This window comes from Pantherophis guttatus, chromosome 2 (assembly GCF_059756535.1).
Source record: "Pantherophis guttatus breed Tessera chromosome 2, ASM5975653v1, whole genome shotgun sequence".
Classification (NCBI taxonomy): Eukaryota; Metazoa; Chordata; class Lepidosauria; order Squamata; family Colubridae; genus Pantherophis; species Pantherophis guttatus.
Genome location: NC_142064.1, coordinates 67,263,896 through 67,285,439, shown reverse-complemented (window position 1 = coordinate 67,285,439; position 21,544 = coordinate 67,263,896). Strand labels below are relative to the sequence as shown.

The window sequence follows — 21,544 nt, the reverse complement described above, 5'->3', positions numbered from 1 at the left end:
TCCATTCTTCTTGTTAAAAAGACAATAGCCCTTGGTATTATTTTTAACTATTTTGTAAATTTCAGCTTTAACAAAGCTCTCAAACATGCTCTGGTTTTGCATGCTGGCACTATGTAGACAGGCAGAGAATATATGAAGTGATGATACTGGTAAAAGACTGGCAATTATAAAAGAAACAATGGGTTTTAAGTTCAGTTATGCCTTAAGTCTATTTATAGGTGTGGTATTAGAGACACTTCAAGTCCCACAAATTCATTCTAGCCCTAGGCAAGCATGAGGTGTCATATAGGAGTATCTTTCAGTCAGTTATGGATCCTGGACTACATTCTTTTTTTCAAAGAATCATAATTTAGTACAATGATGGGACAATGTAAAACAAAATTAGTTGCTGAAGATCATGTAGGATAAGCAGTAAGGCGTGATGTTTATAGCGAAAGTGTTGATCTAGGACAAGGGAGACCCAAGTTCAAGGCCAACCTCTGCCATAGAAACTCACTAGAGGGAATTGGGTTAAGTCACTCTCTAACACAATGTTTCTCAACCTTGGTGATTTTAAGATCTGTGAACTTCAGCTCCAGAATTTCCCAGTCAGCATGGTTGGTTGGGGAATTCTGGAAGTTGAAGTCCACACATCTTAAAGTCACCAAAGATGGGAAATACTGAAAATCAGTATAGCATAGCTCACATGATTGCTGTTGTAGACATCACATGAATAGGTAAGTCCTGTATAAACTACTTTGACAATGAAGGTTGAATTTTTTTCAGCTTGTTTTTCTATATTAGGGGACAGGCTTCAGTGAGGTTAAGTTTTGTAACTATAATAAGATTTTTGAAAATTTAACACATTTCTTTCTTTCATTCTCCATCAAAAATTGGCAATAAAATGTACTTGTACTATTGCATGGCAGGATCCTAAATTTTTGCATCATGCTTTGGAGAAATGTGTAAAGAAGATGCAGAAATGTAAATACCTTTCAGGGAAACAGATTGCTCACACCTGTGTAGCTCATTTATGCACACCATCTGAGCCTTGTTTTATGCGGATAAACTTGCAAAATTATTCACAGAATTCGGCTTCTTTTCAAAGACAGCACTTCCTTCTAGGCTTCTCATACATTCATATTTCATTTTTGTTTACTGAACTAAAATAGATTTAACTATAATTTAACTATAATTTTTGATCCTCTGGCTTCTCAGTCCGGTTAGCTTCTGCAAATACAATGATAGTGCCAAATACTAGCAAATCACCACTATTTTTGATAAGATTTTCACAGTGTCATTAAATAAGAAGTAGGTATATTCTTCTAATCAAACTAGGAGATCGTGACAATGGCAACAACAGCCAACAAAGGAATATTTGTATATTGTATCATCGGCCTCGGAGTTGGCAGGTTCAGTTGGCATGCTATAAAGCATGTTTTGCTTTTTTCCCTTATGAACAACAAACAGAAATGTAGACAATCCAGTGGTCACAAATACCACAATGAACAATGTTTTGAGGAGCAGTTGCCCTGACAAAGCTGCCCTCAACAATCCACATAAAGTATAGTGCTGGAAAAATCCAGATTTCAAAGTAAAGACAAAATAAAAAACGAAAGAAAGATTCAAGGACCACAAGTGGCAACAGTGATCCATGTGACAGTGGTTTTCAGGGGTAGAGAAGGACACAAAGAATGGATGCCTGGATTTTAGGAATATTAACAACTCCTCAAACTCAGCATTCAGACAATTGCAACAAGATTGGTAGGTGGGCATGCAAGCATCTTTTGGGCAATTGTAATCAAGTTCTGCCACTCCAAATGGAAGCTGCTAGATATTCAAAGAAGTAGCATAGGTAGTCCAGAAAAATAATACTAATGAAGCCTTCTTCCAGTTGGCTTGTTTGCCTCTTTGTTGTTTTCTCAACTCCAATTTCTATGTGTTCTTTTCTGTTGTGGTTATTCAGCAGTGCAGCTGTTATTGGAGCTGCTTTAAGAAGGCATGAATTCTTTTTCTTTCAGTTTCTATTTTTTTGTCCTGGCCTCTTTTGCTATCACCATGCTTGGTCTGCTACTCATGTTACTATTGAGAATTGCAAAGGTTGTCTTGGCCCTTTGGGTGTGCTGTGTAGTTAGTATGAGACCTACCTGGACTGCCCTTCTAATTTGAAAAGGCCAGATGCCAGCTAACCCCCAATGTTTAGGAAATTTAAAATTACATCCCACTGATAGAAGGATTTGCAGATCAACATTTTGAGTTTCATCATTTCATGTAAAGCTCTGTTTTATTTTGTCATCTGGACTTTTTTCATTTACACCTTTTTTTTTCAGTTCCTGAAATATCCCACTAATAAGACGCTTTGATCTTCTTCCTTCCTTCCTTCCTTCCTTCCTTCCTTCCTTCCTTCCTTCCTTCCTTCCTTCCTTCCTCCCTCCCTCCCTCCCTCCCTCCCTTACTTTTCTTTCTTTCTTTTCTTTCTTTCTTTCTTTCCTTCCTTCCATCTTTCCTTCTTTCTTTCTTTCTTTCTTTCTTTCTTTTGCAAACTATTATATAAGTTAAACATTCCACTGGAGCTGAAACAAATTCAGTCCAATTGCTTTGAAAGAATCCTACTTTATTCTACAAAGTGACTCACTCTCTACAAAATAACCAACTTAATTTGAAATTTGACTGTATCTGATTGACATATCTACTTTACCAGCATTGCACCATTATGTATTAAGTGAATGGAGGCAGCCTGATATACAAATGTATAGGAGAGGAGTTATTCTTTTTTAAGATGCAAGCTTCTAAGATATATCCAAGCTTGGAACAAATCAAGCCTGCTTGCTCTATCCAAGTGTGGTAATGAATAAATATCTTCATTTTTTCCTGAATGTTTTTCTTAGTCATTATGGTACAGTATAAAGAAAGAAAACAAAAATATTGTGTGCCAAAAAATAAGCAAGGTGGAAAGATTCAGGATTTTTTCCCCCTTGCCAGACACAAATGTGCTAGAGGTTCCTGGAATTCAGTGAATATTTACAAATCCCCAATGCAGATCAGTTCATTTGTAACAGAGAATTCCAACTGTGTTTGAAGCCAACTTTGTACAGGAAATTCCTCCAGAGATGTGTCATTTATTTATTTCCAATAGGTTTGCCTATCTACTTTTTTATTTATGCTGAATCAGACAATTTTTGTCCAAAATATATTTGGGGTTTTCTCATACTCTCAAAATTGCATTTATATAAACCTCTATTTTTGGAATATTTTATTTGCCATCAGCTATTGTATATTTTTGTTTGTTTGTTTGCAACCTTTATTATTGTTACAAATAACTCAAGGCAGCAAACATATCCAACACAACTTCTCGCCCAAATAAACAACCCTGTGAGATGGATTGGCTGGAAGAGAGAGTGACTGGCCCCAAAGTCACCCAGCTGGCTTTCATGTCTAAGGCAGGACTTGTTTCATGGTCTTTGCCTTCTAGCCTGGTGCCTTAACCAATAGACCAAAGTGGCTTTCTACGTGTGCTTAATATTTTTCTAGAAGATAAATGCCATTATTTTATCAACATAAACAATATATTCCATTTTCCTCTCTCTCAACTTTTTTTAGTCTCTGAAAAAGGCTTTCTATACTAACTGCCTTATAAATTAATATAATATTCCTCTATCATTTTATTAGTTATTTCATACCTGCTACATCAGGTAGTCATCACTGATTCTTACTTTGTTTTCTCTTTCAGGTCCTGTGAATGGCTTTTTGGCATAAGCAGTTATAATAAAATCTTCCAAACTATACACCAACTCATTTAAATTTCACATCCATGTTTCAGAAAACTTTTCATACTAATTTGTATGAAACTTGTATGTAAAGTTTTTTAAAATTACATGAACCACTCCAATAGTCTTAGAAGTGTTTTAAAATTTTACCAAAAGTTTCTATGCAAGATTATCCTGTAGACCTCAACTTACAAAGTTCATTTAGTGACTGTTCAAAGTTACTTATGACCATTTTTCACACAACTGTTGTAGCATCCCCATTGTCATGTGATCAAAATTCAGATACTTGGCAACTGGTTCATATTTATGACACTTGCCATGTCCTGCGGTCATGTGATCAGCTTTTGCAAACTTCTGACAAGCAAAGTCAGTGGGGAAGACAGATTCACTTAACAAGCTTGCTACAAACTTAGCAACTGCAATTGCTAAGGGGCAAAACTCACTGAACAAATGTCTCACTTAGCAACATAAATGTTGGGCTCAATTGTGGTCGTAAGTCAAAGAGTATCTGTACTAGGTAATATATGAATGGAAGGGTAATCTTTGCCCTCAGGGAAATACCTTACTTGTTCCTACATTAGAAAAACTGACACCTACATCCAAAACTTTTTATTTACCATTTGAAAGAATGCTTTTGATTGCCCCTCTGATGCCCAGTATTAGACAAATATTTCTGAAGAATTCCAACATAATTCAAATTTGTGAGCTGCATTCCATGTGCAGTGTTTTTCAGCTGTACACCATAAACAACATCTTCTCATGCCAAGAAAGAATGTATCCATGTGATTATTCCTGCTATTAGATTATTATGATTGGTCACATTGTCAGCTGATGTATAGACTGGATTTGGCTTTCCCCCCCCCCCTACCTATTGAGTCCTTCTCAAGGACCTGGGATAGTGGATACTGTTGTTCGATGGTATTGAAGGTATCATCCCAGGATGTAAGCAATTCCAAGTAAAGCTGCCTTTGCAATTGACTGATGGTGATTTTGTCAATGCCGATGGACTTCAAGTGGTTCTTCAGCTATTTTGGAATTGCCAAAAGCAAATTCCAAAGCATCTATTGCCACTGCTTTTCCTTTCTTTTGTCACAGAAATTTTACTTCTATTTGCAGGTCTTTATATTTTTATAATTTCTCCAGGTTTTTCTCTTCTCTTCTAGTATCTCCCAGTATTGCAATCTCCACTTATTTTTTGTCTTTGTTACCAACAAGAAAGTCTAGAGTGTAACACTCTTGTTAAGTCTAGAGTGTTGTGTGGCAGATGCTGAAGTTTTTGCTTGAAACATGTTCTATACCAGGGGTGTCAAACTCGCATTGTCACAGCGTCATGTGACGTATCATGACTAAACTGGGCGTGGGCAGTGCATGATGCATCTGGCCTGCAGGCTGCGAGTTTGACATCCCTGTTCTATACTAATACTTATATAAACTTATATAAACTAACTTCTTTTGAAAGCCATTTTTTCAGGAAATATTTGTCATATTTCATTGGCAATTGCCACATTCATTGGCAATTTTCAGCAAATAACCATACTTTTCTGTTTTGTTAGTGGTTGTGACTTTAATTTAACCAGAATTTTAGTAAAATAAATAAACTCTTTATTTCATAGGAGAATATATTGATTTTCTTGGTCACTGCCAATTCTGTGACATTTCCTGCTCTAAATGCATAGGACCAACTTCAAAGGACTGCATTGGTTGTACACATGCAAAGTAAGCCATTCTTATTAAATAATCTCTATCCATGTAGGAGTTACAATACTATTCATATTTACTGCATTTAATTCAAGCTATTTTGCAAATTGATGTAAAACAAGCATAATCTGAGTTTATAATCCCTAATTGACTGGAATGAACCATTTTATGTTGCCCCTACTGCATATGCCATGTACTTCTCATCCTGAAAGGAGAAAAATATCTTGTTCCTTAATATATATATAGGAAAAAATTGATATTGAAAAACTTGAGGATATTCAGAATCTATATTTACACTGGTGCACGCCTCTGCAAGTTGATTAAAAAAAGAGTTTAGGAATACACAATAATAAATCATTCCATCACTTGCATACCAACTTTTTCTTCTGAATCCCTTGCATTGTCAATGAAAATGTGGAACATTTTCTAGACATTAATATAACGGTATTACAAAATCTCCTGCAGAAAAATCTATCTCACAATTTGGATTCCACTGTCAGACAGAGCTCAAGTTCAGAATCGGAACTGAGTTACAATAAGGATCTAACTAAAACAGTAATAAGTTATATGAACCTCCAGTAAAACATATAAATACAAACAGGAGTTTCATATAAAAAAATTTGACTGTATCTTATTGATTTGTATACAGTGAAAGGTTTTGAATTAGTTTCCCATGAATGTGAAATTGAATATTGTTTGCTGAATGAGATAAGAACAATATAATGGAAATAAAGTACTCATGAGGATAAATAAATGTTTAGTCAATGGCTCATCATAGAATAAGGAGTAAACAAGGATGTGTGATAAACTCTGGGTTATTTATGGATAAATAGATAAGAAATATCCGTGGTGATATTGGAGAATATTGTTTGTGGAATGTTTTCCACAAACATAAATGATTTCCCAGTTCACAACCATCAGTGTAACATATGACATGAAAATACAAGGACCCTGGTGTAAGCATAAAAACATAAAAAAAGTTTTATATGTTTTATAAAAAGATAAAAAATAAACAGTAGCTGAACATAAATTAAAAATGGCTTAACATAATATGTTGCAGCATTTGATCTTATTCTCCCTAAGTCTGGAAAGAGACAATAATCCTCACCTCTTTGAGAAACAATACCAAGGAGTTTTATAAAAGGCTTGAGAAATTAGCCAGATCAATTTGAAGTTCAAAGTTTAGCTTGTCGGGTGTTGTAAATAGTTTTCAAACTGAAAATAGAGCAAAGTACAAAGAATATGTGGAATATAACTGAATATGGAAGCCGGTCTCCAGATTGATTTAAGTTCATTCTTTAAAAGTAAGTTATTCTTCAGCTACTTAATTCTAATGTTATGTTCCCCACTTTTCTTTTGCAGTAGAGTTTTGGATGACAGGCGCTGTGTTGTTCAATGCCCTAGAGGGAAATTTGAATTTAACAAGCAGTGTCATTCTTGCCATGAGTCCTGTATGGAATGCAGTGGAAGTGAACCTAATGAATGTACTAGCTGTGCTAAAGGTAAGGCGTTCTCTTTTTTCCTCCCATTTATTTTCTGTTAATTGTACTGCGATATCCAGAGAGTAAAATAACAGTAGGATTTTGCTGCAACAGTGGGAATTTGGTTTTATGTATGTTGTGCGGTTGGAATCTAATGTTCTCCTACCAATTAACATGAGTAGGAAGAATTCTTCTCACCTGTTTCATCCTCTTTCCAGTTTGAAAACCCAATAATCCTCCAGAGTATATTTAAGAGGGGAGGGTATGCAAAAGAATTTAGAGAAAAAAGAAAATTCCAACATGTGAGTAGACTCATATAACATTGGCTTCGAAGTGGTCTGGGTGATATTTATTTGATCTCTTCTTTCCATATCCTAAAAAGCTCAATAGTACTGTAGTACTAAATCTCAGGTATTCAGTACTGGCTATCAGTAGAATGTCCATTGTTCCAAAGATAATAAGCAATCCCATCTTTTTAAAGACCAGTGTCAGAAACAAGCCATCATGGCCACCAGTTAGGAGACAGAATGGGGACAAGTCTTTTATTTCCTCCAGTCCTTTAGAAAAAGCTGGTTGGAAGGACAATGAAGCCTAAGACAGCCATTTAATTGTACTTTTCAGTATTAACAGTTGCTATGGCTTTGTTCTCAGCCAAAGACATTTCTTTTCAGATTGACAGAGAAAGTTCTGAATCAAATTACATAAACTGATTTTATGTTCAAGGATTAGGAATGAGAACAGGAAAAAAAAATCCCTGCATGCTATTTCTTTGATCACCATTCCATATTACGCACGTAACAACTTTATCTTATTTAAAGAGTGTCGGCCAGAAATCATGCATGCAGAAGTAAAAGGAAGGAAGGAAGGAAGGAAGGAAGGAAGGAAGGAAGGAAGGAAGGAAGGAAGGAAGGAAGGAAGGAACATTCCATGCTAATTGTTACTGTTTTCTGAGAGCTGTCCTCAAGATGGCGATGCAATTTATCAGGTTTTATTATTCCTGATGCAAAGTATCTGAAATGTAAGCAAAAAGGAAGATAACAATGAATGATTGGGCTGAGTCCTCACACATCTGAAAATTACAGATAACAAAGAGGTGATTCCCACTAAGTTAGGTACGGTTTACTCTGTAGTGTTTACAGTCTTTTGAACTGTTCTCTTACTATGTCATCACAGGATTTTTCAGACTCCTTCCAGCACAATCCTGGGTCTTTAAAGCAATGCTTCTGGGTGTTTTGTTAAACTTAAATGTGGCTTTCCCTCTTCCAGATAAGAAAGGCCACATGCATTTCCTCTACCTGGGAGAATGCAGGAAGAGCTGTCCTTTGGGCTTCTATCCTTCTGTGGCTGACAGTACTTGTGCACCCTGCTTTGAGCACTGTCAAGAGTGCCTGAATCAAACCAGCTGTGAGAGGTGCTTAGCGGGATACTCTCTCATTAATAACAGCTGCCACGAACACAAATGCAAAAAAGGTACTGCTGCTTACAATGCAATGTGAGAAGTTTTATATCAAATATTTATTCTTTACACTGTTTCCATCTTCCCTTAAAACATTAACAGAATCCACAATCGTCTGAGAAATCAGCGTCTCCACTAGATAATTGACAGTCAACCTCAGAGGTGGGTTTCAGCAGGTTCTGACCAGTTCTGGAGCGGAAATTTTGAGTAGTTCGGAGAACTGGTAAATACCACCTCCGACTAGCCCCCCCTCCATCTATTCTCTGCCTCTCGAGTCCCAGCTGATTGGGAAGAAATGGAGATTTTACAGTAACCTTCCCCTGGAGTGAGGAGGAAATGGACATTTTACAGTATCCTTCCCCTGCCACGCCCACCAAGCCACGCCCACCAAGTTATGCCACGCCCACCAAGCTACACGCACAGAACCGGTAGTAACAATTTTTGAAACCCACCACTGGTCAAGCTGAAACTAAATTAATCAAGTAAAAATAGCAAACGGGATCAAACTCCTGTGCTGAAATCTAGGAAGTGATGCAGCTAGGAGTTGTTGCCATGTGCTCTGAAGCAGTTTATAAACCATTATAAATCCAAAGTACGGTGCTCCCTTTGTGTGTGTTTGTGTGAGTGCATGTGCGTGTACCTTTTCTGAGGAAAATGGAACTCTGATTTCATTGTTCAATATCCAGGGGAAATCAAAGGCCTCGACTCGGAAGATTGCATTCCTTGCCCTGAAGGATGCCTCATCTGCAACTCGGGTATGTTGCATTTTAAAAATTTGGTTCACTTCTTTTTCTCTCTCTCTCTATTTAGGGTGGTATTATCTCAGAAAGTTTTGGAAATAATCTGAGGGATTGCTTTAGTGCAGGGGTAGGGAACCATGGCCCTTTGACGATCTGTGAACTTCAACTCCCAGAATTCCTGAGACAGCATGGCTGAGGAATTCTGGGAAATGAAATTCACAGATTGTCAAAGGGCCATTGTGGGATAGGGGGAGAGAGAATGCATTACTCTTGGGATTCTCATGCTAAACAGTACAGAAAGGGAAGTTATTAAATCCATGAAGAGTAATTCTATTTTATTCCTGATATTTTTAAAATCTTGGCTCTGCCTACTTTCTGAGTATAATGGCAGTATCCCTGTGAAGACCAGTGGGGCCTTTCAGAGAAAAATCTCTAACTAAATGCTGTGAGTCTGTTCCACTACAGCCTTCCAGAACAGCTGTTTTAAATTAATCAAAAGCCTTCAAACTATTTGATTACAGATAATTTACATCACGAATTTTGTCTTCCTTAGTTATGTTTGCATGTTTTTTCTATCTTTGGAAACATTAAAGAAGATGTATTCCATTGCAACGAACAATTTTAAATTCTACTGCAGGAAAATCTGAATGTTTGAAGTTTTACTATCTTAAAATATATTAATGGTATATTTGTTTCCATGACAAAAAAGAGTACTTCCCATGCTTCATATGTTTTGTATTAATTTTAATAGTTGTCAGCTAAATAATGCTCAGAGGAAAGAAGCAATTAAATGTTTAAACTAAAGGCAACATAGCCTTTAGTCGAATTGTAGTATGATTACGGGAGGTCCTCAACTTATGATCTGTTGCGAAGTTCTGAAGGATCCACCTGGGGAAAACTTATGATTCAGATTTGAAATTGGCAATGGGCTGCATTAACAACCATTTACAGTGTTCACCAGTCTTGTGACCACATTTTACAAAGTCATGTTGCTACATTTTACAAAGGTTGTACCAAAACACAGCATTTATTTCTGGTTTTTGACAAAACTGCACCCATAAGGACTCATTAGTTTGCCCAGCAACCATGGCATCCACTTAATGACCACTGCAAAAGCAATCATAAACTCAAGTTGGTCGTGCAATGGACAAAATTTTACTACCATTATGAGTTACAATCGTGATGGGCAGGTTCCACTGTAGTCATAACTCAAGGGCTACCTATATTTCAGATCCCTAGTGAATGTCTTTCTTAATTACATCTAAGTTGATCTGTATACACTCACCCTTTAAAAGACATGCTGAAGTATAATTAATTCTTTAGTTTAATTACTTTTGTTCTCAAAAAACTTGGCAAAAATATATTGGAGCTAGGACTTTAGGATTAAATCAGATCAAGTTGACCCAGAAAAATCACAGTGTTTAATGGTCAGAGGTACTTTTGGTTTATTAAATACTGATACTACACAGAAAAAATTCCAGATGGGAGATTCACGAAAATATCTCCAAGTACGATTGCCAGCTCCTGAAAGATAAAATGTTGGTGGCAAGGAAGAGAATCCAGGATGCAACTTAGCTGGTTCAAAAGAGAAGTTCTCAGGCTGATGCAGGGCTAAAAGCTGATTTAATAAAGGCAAACACCATATGGTAGATTATTGACCTGTTTCTAATAGCCTTCTAAAAGATGAGTTGACTGTTGAAAGCTGAACTTGGAGGCAAAAATAGAATTGAAGGGGAGAAAAGCTGGAGGCCAAAATCTGGGCAACTGGGAAATGCTGGTTTTACTCAGGAGCATGGCATTTTTGAGTGAAAGCCATAGCATGTGGAAAGCTATGTTTATTCTTTCGCTGATGAGATGTGTGTGTGTACCAATTATATTGTTCTTTTCTTTGGTCAAAGAAGACAGAATTCTGTTTTTGTATGATTCAGGGTTGTCTGTAGAGTGTGGTGAAATATTCAAAATGGCATCCGTGATGGTTGCCTATTTTGTGAGGGATTGAAATCCAATTATACTAGAGCCATTTTGGCCTACAGGGTGAATCACCCAGCCACAATAGAGCAGTAATCCAATACCACAGATTGTTTTTAATGAGAAAGCTTGTTAGATACTGAAAAGAAAATTTGATTTTAAGACAATTGAAAGGAAGTTGTGGTGACAAAAATAAGGGCATGTCCTCTTTTGGCCAGCCATCTGATAACCCTCACCTTGTCTGACCTTGAAAGTGCTAAGCAAGGTTCAGTAACAGTATTTAGTATTTGGATGGGAAACTATCAGATGCCAAAGCTGTTCACTAGATTGAGAAGTAAAAAACTTTTTTTATCATCTCTAGGAGATGGGCAGCTGTATAAATAGTTTAAAGTCAATCAATCTTCAGGAGTAAAGTCTGATTTGAGTGCACCTTTATATTTTTATGGTGCTTTTTAGGTTTTTAAAATATTACTGTTCAGAGAATGTAGGAATAACTTTTCAAAGCAATAAGTCTAGCAGTAAGATTTGAAAACAATGATAAATCTTCTTAATTTCTTACAGGAAAATGACATGATACAAATCTAATTATTATTATTATGCATCATCATTTTCCTTACCTGAAAAGAAAGGGAAATACCTGATATTGTAGAAGTATTCTTACACTAATTTTGGTAAAATCTTAAACAAGGATCATTTGTTTGGATTCAATAAGTTCAAGTGTATTTAATATGACTCCCATGCACTGTAGTTCCTGTGAGATAGCACATAAATTTTGCAATGTGTGATAATATTATTTTGATTTTAATGAGATGATGATGATGATGATAATGATGATGATGATGATAACAGAAGCGCTCATTTTGTGTTTGAATCCAAAGCCTACATGGTCCTAATTTGGTTTGAGAAATTATTTGATTCTCATTCTCATTACTTATTTATTTCAGGTAACCCAGAAACCTGTACATCATGTATCCATAATTATTATATGTAAGTTTATCACTCTTACTTCTTTCTTGATCAGTGTCTCATTTTCTTTTCTAAATGAAAGCAGGGCTTTCCATTACATGGTGATAGGCCAGCTTTCCCCAACTGATTGATCTTCAGACATGTTAACAGATTTTGGAGATGTCAGAGCTAAACTCATCAGGAAGGCACCACTTGGAGAAGGCTATTCAAGTGCCTATAAATGGTTTTTGAATATTTAAGCACAGAAAAGAGATTCTGTTGTAACTCACAGGAAAACTTTTCTGTTACATGTGTTTGGTTGTTTGTTTATTTACTCATTCCTTTTATATAGCTGCCTGTCTCGTGTATCTAGGTCAGGGGTGTCAAACTCAATTTCATTGAGGGCCACATCAGGGTTGTGTTTGATCTTGGGGAGGGTGGGGGGCATGGCCGGGGGCATGGCCAGATCGACATCACTCATGTCGGAGGCACCTGTGGTGGCCAAGTGCTAAGGCAGGACTTCACTTACACCCTCCCTCCCTCTCATTATAATCTCCTTCCTTCCTTCCTTCCTTTTCTTCTTTTTCTTTCTCTCTTCATTCTCCTTTCTTCTTCCTTTCCCTCTTTCCTTATTTTTCCTTCCTTGCTCTCTTCCTATCTTTCCTTCTTTTTCTTTGTCTTTCCTCTTTCCCTTTCTCCTTTCCTGTCCCTTCTTGGATACTCAAATGCAAAAGGGAAAACATTCCTCCTTTTGTTTTGTTTTGCTTTTCATTTGTTTTGCTAGCCCTCTGCCAGCAAAAACGGAGCCTGGGGGGCCCGTTTTCAGCAGCAACACCTCCTGCAGCCTTCTGCCAGCGAAAACAGCTCAGGGGGGGCGCGTGTAGCCTACCGAGCTCCGTTTTCTCTGGCAGAGGCACCATGGGCCAGTCCTTTGCTGTTTCCAGGACAGCCTCGTGGGCCAGATCTAAGCACCCTGCGGGCTGGATCCAGCCTTCGGGCCTTGAGTTTGACATTCCTGCTCTAGGTGATTCACATGGACCATTTAAGGCTGACTCCCAAGTAAATTGGTTGTGGTTGTGGCACAGATAAGGTTTATTTTGAATACAGGTAGTCCTCATTTAGCGATCACTCATTTAGCAACCATTCAAAGATACGATAGCCCTGAAAAATGATGCTGCAACCATCCCAGTGTCTTTGGGGTCATGTGATTGCAATTCAGGCACTTGGGAACCATAGTGCATTTATGATGGTTGTAGCATCCCATGGTCCCATGACTGCCATTTGCTACCTTCACAGCCAACTTGTCATAAGCAAAGTCAATGGGGAAGCCAAGAATAAGTTGGAAGCCATGCTCATGTGATATTATTCTTGTTGACAGCGGGTGATTTGCTTCACAACTTCAGCCAGAACCGATGTCATAAATTGGCATGGTCAAATGACATTTCTCTTAATAACCATGCCACTTAGCAATTTAGAGCTGCCCATCTCTATTACATTCAGTACATGAGGACCACCTCTGTACTCAGTTGTGTTTTGTGGACTGTCCTATTGAAAATAATAAAAGGAGAAGGAATGACAATATTACATTTCTGTGCTTCTTATTTATACAAGAAGATGACTTCAGCTTTTTTTTTTTTTGTTTAGTGTTCTTTATATTCCTTTCTATTTAGCATTATCAGCTTTTGTGATGTTTGCCAATTTAAGAATGCCAGTAAGAAATGACTATTCCCCCCCCTTCACTTTTGTTTTTGGGTAGGTACAATCAGCAGTGTTACAGAACATGTCCTCAAAATACTGTCCCAGATGACAATTCTCACATATGCATTGAGTGTCAAGCCAATTGTCAAAGCTGTGATAGATATCAATGTTATTGGTGTGAAGAAGGTTTTTTCCTTCTAGGTAAGTGAAACAACCAGACCTGCATGCAAAAATGCCCAGGAACATAAAGGCCTTTCATTGAGAGTTAATATCCATGATTTGATATTGATGACAGAATAGGGTCTGTCTATTCGGGCAGACAACGGATGACATCAAAAAACGAGAAAATAAGGACCCCAGTTCAAATTTCTTGAATGTAGATTGTGAACACAATCGGTGTAACAAATAGAAAATCAAAGACATGAGACATTTAACTATTTCATTTGTTATTGCAGACACCAGACACAATCAAATTAGAAGTTGTAAGGACCACATATGCTAAAACATGTCAAAGTCAAATAGCTATTAGCTATCTTAAAGCACACTAAAATGAAATGCTAGTCACCGTTAAGGGAATGCTTAGTGATGCTTATGTAATCTAATACGAGTCCATTTATCTTTGATTCTCATGAAGGGAGAAAACCCAGACAATTAACAGTCTGAAAGATAATATGGATTTGGTAAATTCCCCAGAGTGCTGGATGTTATCTCTGAGAAAATCTTCATAGCTACAGTACAAAATTTGGCTCAGAATGTATAACAGGTCCAGAGGTCTAATACAAGAAGTGAAACGTTTACCTCATTTTCTGTACTTAGTAGGTCCTTTAGGAGAGGAGAAGTTGGGGCGGCATGTTGACCTCTATAAAAGATGGTAATAAAATATTATCCATGATCCCAATTGCCTCAGTTCAAAATTCATTTCTTTGATTAAATACTTGCATAAAGGTTCACAAATACTTCAGCGTGCTACATAGAAAAAATGTAAGAATAACTGGGTAATAGTTATTCAACTTTTCGTGGAGTCATTTGATCCTAGACTTTTGATGATGCATCTAAATAAATTCAACTAATGCAAACACATCTTCTCATTCAGAAATTCAGAAATGCATGAAGACCTAGTTGTTGTTTTTTTAACCAGGCATAAGAGTCAGGAGAGCAATCAAGCCCTCACTATTCGTGAATGATGTTTTGGGGAGCCACTTTATGTGAGTTGGTTGGGAACAGAATTTTAATTCCAGTTAATCACCAACAGACACATTAGTGAGATGGGTGGCCATATAAAACCTATAAAAATAAAGAAATAAATAGCCCTCCAAATGAGTGATTATATATGTAAAAAATAATTTGAATTCCATCACAAGAAAAGCAGGATGAACCTGAATAATTTTAGTCAGAATGTCTGAGATTATCCTAGCAACTCATAGGGACATTTTGAAATCACACATACACACAACTCTGAGACGATTCCTTAACTGCACATTATTTTAACAAGGCTGGTGTATGGGGTAATGCTTAAGATGATTAAATTTGGGAGACTCAGGGTCAAGGTCACCTTCAGCCATGGAAACCCTCTCAGTCCAATCTACTTCACATGCCAATTTAAGCCCTTGAATCAAAGATGGGAACTAAATTAAATCAAATCCATAAATAACCAGATCTTTAAGTTGTGGGTATAGGAGCGCCCAGCTTCCAATTCAGGAATATGGTAGTTGGCCAGCAAATATTTTGCACATCCAGAGTATCCCAAGTATTTCCAAGACTAGCATGCATTGGCAGTGCAGGAAAAGGCAAAATTCCTCTTGTGATCGAATTTGGTTCTTACATAATTTCTATACATAACTTGCTTTAAAAATATACCCATTCCTTTTTTGAATTAAGACAACATAGTCATTTGTATGCAAACAAGCATGGAGTCCTATTTGGGAATCTCCCTTTTATTGTTACTTTAAAAATTGCATGCCTCAATATCTGTTCATTTCTATTTGATTGTGAACTGTTGTTCTCTTAGTACAGATTCTTACCAAAGAAATCAAATTTTGTACTGAGGACTCAGATCAATATGTACTGAAACATGATAAACCAACCACTGCAGGGTTATTGGTATTTTTAATTACTTTCATATAAAGCATATCTGAAAACTGTTATTGCTTAAAATATAATTTCTTTTAAAGATATTTCATCAATGGAAATAAAGTTTCAGATTACTTATGAATAGAATAGAATAGAATAGAATAGAATAGAATAGAATAGAATAGAATAGAATAGAATAGAATAGAATAGAATAGAATAGAATTCTTTATTGGCCAAGTGTGATTGGACACACAAGGAATTTGTCTTGGTGCATACATTCTCAGTGTACATAAAAGAAAAGATACATTCGTCAAGAATCATAAGGTACAACACTTAATAGTCATAGGGAACAGATAAGCAATCAAATCATATTAGGAAACAGTCAATATAAATTGTAAGGATACCAGCAACAAGGTTACAGTCAGTCAGTCATAAGTGGGAGGAGATGGGTGATAGGAGCGATGAGAAAATTAATAGTAATGCAGATTTAAAGAAAGGAATCTGTATTGAGTTCTGAGCTGATTTAGAAGAATCTTTTAGTATCCAATTAGAATGTGGTCTCAAAAATTCCCATGAAATGTGGGGGAGCAGGTGTCAAAAAAGGCAAGATGGAAGCTGTGCTAGCATGAACAAGGCTCCATGCCTTCTTTTTGCATGCATCATGTCACATGTAATTAAGAGTCAGGCCTTCAATTGTGAACTTGTGGCTACCATTTGATTTTATGGATCTGCTCCATATGGATACTTCACCCTTGTCCATAGAAAGAGAACACTAATAGAATTGTTGGATTCTTCTAATATCTGTTTCCATTTGTGTGGGATTCAGATATACTTTCATCTCTGAGTGCTGCATTCAATGCCCTGTTTATCAACCTGGGAATTATAGGAGTTGAAGAGTACCTCTCTTAAAGTAGCCAAGGCTGAGAAACACCAATTTAATACATCACAGAGTTACATTTGCAGCCCTAATTATCAGTCTGTACTTGAGGTCCATTTTTGAGGAAGCTACGGGCACGTTCTCTGAAGAGGCTAGGTAGCCAGTTCATTTCAGAATGACTTGCAACTGTTATTGTGTTAGTGATTGGTGCAACTCTAATTCCCATCATCCATCTTCAATACCTGATAAGTAGAAACTGAGTTTTGTATTGTCAGATTCCCCATTAGGGCAATGATTATGTGATGCTGTGTTTATGCTTCAGGTGGGACATGTGTGAGAGATTGTGGAGCTGGCTTTTACAAAGATGAAATTACAGAAGAGTGTGAACCATGCTACAGGACATGCAAAACATGCAGAGGGGTCAACTACAATGACTGTACAAGCTGTCAAGGAAATTTACAGCTGCTGCATGGGAAGTGTGTAAATCCCCAACACAAGGGAAAGCATGGAAAATTTTGGAACGGTAAGTTGCTTTCATTTTGTTGCATTGCTTTCACTGTTAGTGCTAGGAACAGGAAGGAATCTGCCCTTTAGCAAACTCTCAAAGCAAACTGGGCTTATAGAAGAAGAAATGATATTATTGGCAGACTTGGAAATGGAGTTGTTACTGACATTTGGCCTGAGCTTGATATGGGGTGGCTTGACTTGCAATACCCCACAGTTTGTCGGGTGCAAAAGACCAGGTCCATATGTGAAGGTTCACATATGATTTTTTTCACTAAAAGCCTATGCAGACAAATCTTCTCAACTAATAATCAGCACCTGGTTTGAGTTATATAAGGATCAAGGGCACTCAAGGGGACTGGACTTAATTCCTTTGTGGCTATGTAGGGATTCTAGGCTAATTCCCCTTTTCACTTCACCCCAGGTTCTGCCATCCCTTCTTCTACATAGTTAAACTCTCAGGGGTCCTGCACCCAGTAAAAATGGTGGGCGGGCTGGTCAGGAAACTTCCCTGAGAAGGGACCATTTTGTCAGGGACTCCCTCAAACCAAGAGTAAATTCTTTATTTACACCCATAGCATTATTGACAAATGCACAGTTTTAGACTAGTGTGAGCAGGATATTTTTACCCAAAATTTGCATCTATTGTTTACTGTAATATGTTTACTAGCAAGGTACTCAGTTATACCCCATGTGAAGAAGACATCAAGACTAGGCCACATGGTTATTGTTCGTCCTGTTTTACTGATAGAGAAGCTGAAGCTGCACACCTCAGACGATTTGGCCTCTGCATTCCTGAAGGGCCGCTTCTTCCCTTATGTCCTGTCGCGATCCTTGCGGCCAGCTGAGATCGATCTCTTCTCGGTATCCTCCAGGCATCAAATTGAGATGGAAAGAGCACTTAAAGAGGCATTCTTGGAGAATGCCCAGGTGCTGCCGAAGGCTTTTCCCTTCAAGGCTCACCAAAATCCAAGCCTGAGCGTTATCCGGAAGCGATGTAAGACTAAAACAAATCTTTTTTTTAAAATATTGCTATCCAACATGGAAAGGGAAGGACTTCATTTTTCACTATGTAAGATAAGGTGGGCTTTTCCCAAGAATTCCAATATGGAAGTTAATATGTGGCTGAAGAGAATAATCCAGTATTTATATTTAATTTGACAGTGATCCTGGTGCTGAATTTATTCAGTATGAAGTAATAGTCATCAACCCAAGGAGTAGCAATTCCTATGGCCAAGAATCGTTACCTCAGGATCCTGGCACAATAAAACATTCAAACTAATGAAACAGTACTTAAACTGTGTTTCACTTCTCCTATTTTGATAATTATTTAATTAAGTGTAAGTACATGTGGCCTGCCTGCTTTAGGACAACAAGCAGATTTAGTACAGGTGGTCCTTAACTTACAACCATTCATTTTGTGAGCGTGTGAAATTACATGGGCACTGAAAAGGTGTCTTATGACCTCACATCTACAGCCGTCACAGTCCCATGATCAAAACTCAAGTGTTTGGCAACCAGCATGTATTTAGAACCATTGCGGTAGCCACAGGTCATGTGATCGCCATTTGCGACCTCCCTAGCCAGCTTCCAACAAACAAAGTCAATGGAGGAAGCCACATTCACTTAATGACCATGTGATTCACTTAACAACTGCAATGTTTCATTTAACAACCATGGCAAAAAGGCATAAAATTGGGTGCAACTTATTTAACAGCCACCTTACTTAGCAATGAAAATTCTGGTCCCAATTGTGGTCATAAGTCAAGGACTGCCTGTATTTTCCCCCATTACTTTGGCATCCTGTATGTTTATATATGGGGACAGGGGGAAATGTCTATATGAATATCTGAAAGCAAGCATAGATTTTTTTAAAAAATGCCATTGGGTGCTTATAATTAATGCAAAGCATTTTCTTGAACCCAGCTCCAGTATTCCAACAAGCAAAGTTTTATTCCTAAATAATTGGGCTTGAAAAAGATATTAGAATCCCACTTCCTTCTGAGTAGGAGGGGGATCTCCTTATCCAGATTGGGTTACAGGTACTCTGACGAAGTAAATAAAATCTGGAAATTGGAACAGGAGAGCCCTCAATCTGCCTGCCATCTTTTTTACACCAAACAGAAATACTATTCATTAGATTTGTCTCTTGAGGGACAAACAGATGCTGAGGAAATGTTTCCTTTCTAAAGGCCATTTCTTCCCCCGTGCCTAAACATGGCACAAATATATTCTGGCAGCTTTTTTTGTTTGTTTGTTTTTTAATGTTGTTCCATGCTTAGCTCTAATGATGTTAAGTAGGTTCTTTCCAGCCAGGGTAATCTCAAGGTGAGTTCACCTTTAGGGTTTTTCCCACTTCTCAGAGGGAAGTCAGGTTATTGGCAATGATGGGCTACACAGCTGAAGGAAAGATACGAGCAATGGGAACGGCTTCCATGCTAATATAGTTTTCTTCTAACCAAGGATGGGTGGACCATATCATCTCTCAGCAATGTGGAAGAGCCTCAGGTGTTCACGGTACATGGTCCAAAAAGCCAAGATGGCAGCCGCAATGGTATGCTCAAAGCTCTGCCTGTTTTAACATAAATTGCATGCCTGATGCACGTAAAAATGAGCGGAAGTTCCATTGTTGCCGCCATCTTGATTTCATGGACCATGTCCTGTAGACAGATCTGGATAATCCCAAGAAACAAAAATCCTCTGTTATAATCCTTCCATTTGAACAAACTGAACATGGCTGTGGTGGGAGATTTTAGGGGAAGGTATTAATACACTGTATTGATTTCAATTAAAAAATACAGGCTTTCTTTTTAAAAAGTGATAAATTGGGAGGCTTTTCCAATGTGATTTTTAGCAACCACAGATTAACCTGTCACGTCCAAATTTATTCCTGATTGTATGAAACTGTCCCTAAATCAGTCCATAATGACTTTGCATTCTGCAAAATATTTCCAATGTGATTTTTGGTAACCGCAGATTAACCTATCAAATCCAAATTTACTCCTCGATTGTATGAAAGTGTCGCTAACTCAGTCCGTAATGACTTTGCATTCTGCAAAAATACCTAGGTTTTCCTCCTTAGGTTGTCACTGAGCCATGCTGTGTAATCCTGGTCATGTGATAGACAAATATTGATTGTCCTCTGGGAATTTCTTGTGCCCATGCGATGGAGATGGTGCCTTAGGAGGATGGTTAGAAAGGTATTTCACTGAGAATTCAGCTCTTATCTGCAAGTATCAAAATATTACCAATCCCATCACATGGTTAATCACATGGTTGATTATGTGCCGGGACAGTAGGAAGAATAGAGGCAGGGAAGATGCTACATTCATATCCAAAGTTTGGATTATGCTAAGTATCCCCATCTCTAGCCTCTTCAAAGAATGGCCTAGTTCAGATATGGCAGATCCAGTATCAAACAGTATGATTTATTGGAAGACAAACAAGTAACAAATTCCAATACTGTTTTTGACCTCCTTGTTCAATCAAAACCAACTAATCTGTTCTTAGTTTCCCAGTTTGGATGCAGTATTGATTTAGTGAACCAAGAAATCTTCTCTAAAACCTCCCCAAGAAAGATTAAGACGTGGGCATACCTGGACTCCATCCCAACACACTTCTCTTTGCTAAATAGGGAGATTCGACCTTGAACTAAGGAAAAAATTCCTGATAGTGAGACAAATTAGTGCAACGGCTTGTCTCCAGAAATTGTGGGTGCGCCATCACAGGAGGTTGAGAAGAGATTGGACAGACATTTATCCAAAATGGTACAGAACTCTTGCTTGAGCAGGGGTAGGACTAGAAGACCTTCCAATCCTGTTATTTTGTATTCTGAATGATCCAATGAATTGAATCCATTTGCTTACAGGCTGGGTCTGATACACATTATGACAGAAATAAATTTCAAATGATTCGGCTATGGCTTATTACCAGTGGTTGGATTCAAATAATTTAACAACCAGTTCTCTGCCCTAATGACCAGCTGGGTAGGTGTGGCTTGGTGGTCATGTGACTGTGTGGGCTCAACAACTCAACATCACTCAGGTTGATGGGCGCTTCGCCTTAGCTGTTACAATGTAATAAGGGTTAACCAGAGAGGCAGTTTCTGTAAGCAGGGCAATAAAGATTAGGCTAGAAACACCAGAATGTTTCCTTCCTGCCTTCCTTACAGGATTAGCCCTGTAAAGTGGAAAAAAAACAAAATAAGATTTCTTCCAACAACCGGTTCTCCGAACTGCTTAGAAAATTAACAACCGGTTCTCCCAAATAGTTGTGAACTGGATGAATCCCACCACTGCTTACTACTATTCTCAATCTGGCAATTTTTCAAAATGTGGTTTCAGGCAGGTGTCATTTTTTGA

General features: G+C 37.7%; 1 protein-coding gene across 2 annotated transcripts in view; it reads left to right on the top strand.

The window, feature by feature from the left end:
• Window positions 1-21,544, top strand: part of PCSK5 (proprotein convertase subtilisin/kexin type 5) — a 199,499-nt gene that overhangs the window by 154,905 nt on the left and 23,050 nt on the right. The window contains exons 21-28 of one of the 2 annotated variants that reach the window (XM_034410213.3): window positions 5,360-5,462; window positions 6,807-6,946; window positions 8,192-8,395; window positions 9,068-9,136; window positions 12,034-12,076; window positions 13,791-13,933; window positions 17,002-17,202; window positions 17,935-18,180. In XM_034410213.3, the coding sequence (XP_034266104.2) occupies window positions 5,360-5,462; window positions 6,807-6,946; window positions 8,192-8,395; window positions 9,068-9,136; window positions 12,034-12,076; window positions 13,791-13,933; window positions 17,002-17,202; window positions 17,935-18,180 (1,149 nt within the window). The remainder of the gene's footprint in view (window positions 1-5,359; window positions 5,463-6,806; window positions 6,947-8,191; window positions 8,396-9,067; window positions 9,137-12,033; window positions 12,077-13,790; window positions 13,934-17,001; window positions 17,203-17,934; window positions 18,181-21,544) is intronic. The other variant, XM_034410214.3, reaches the window with a different exon arrangement.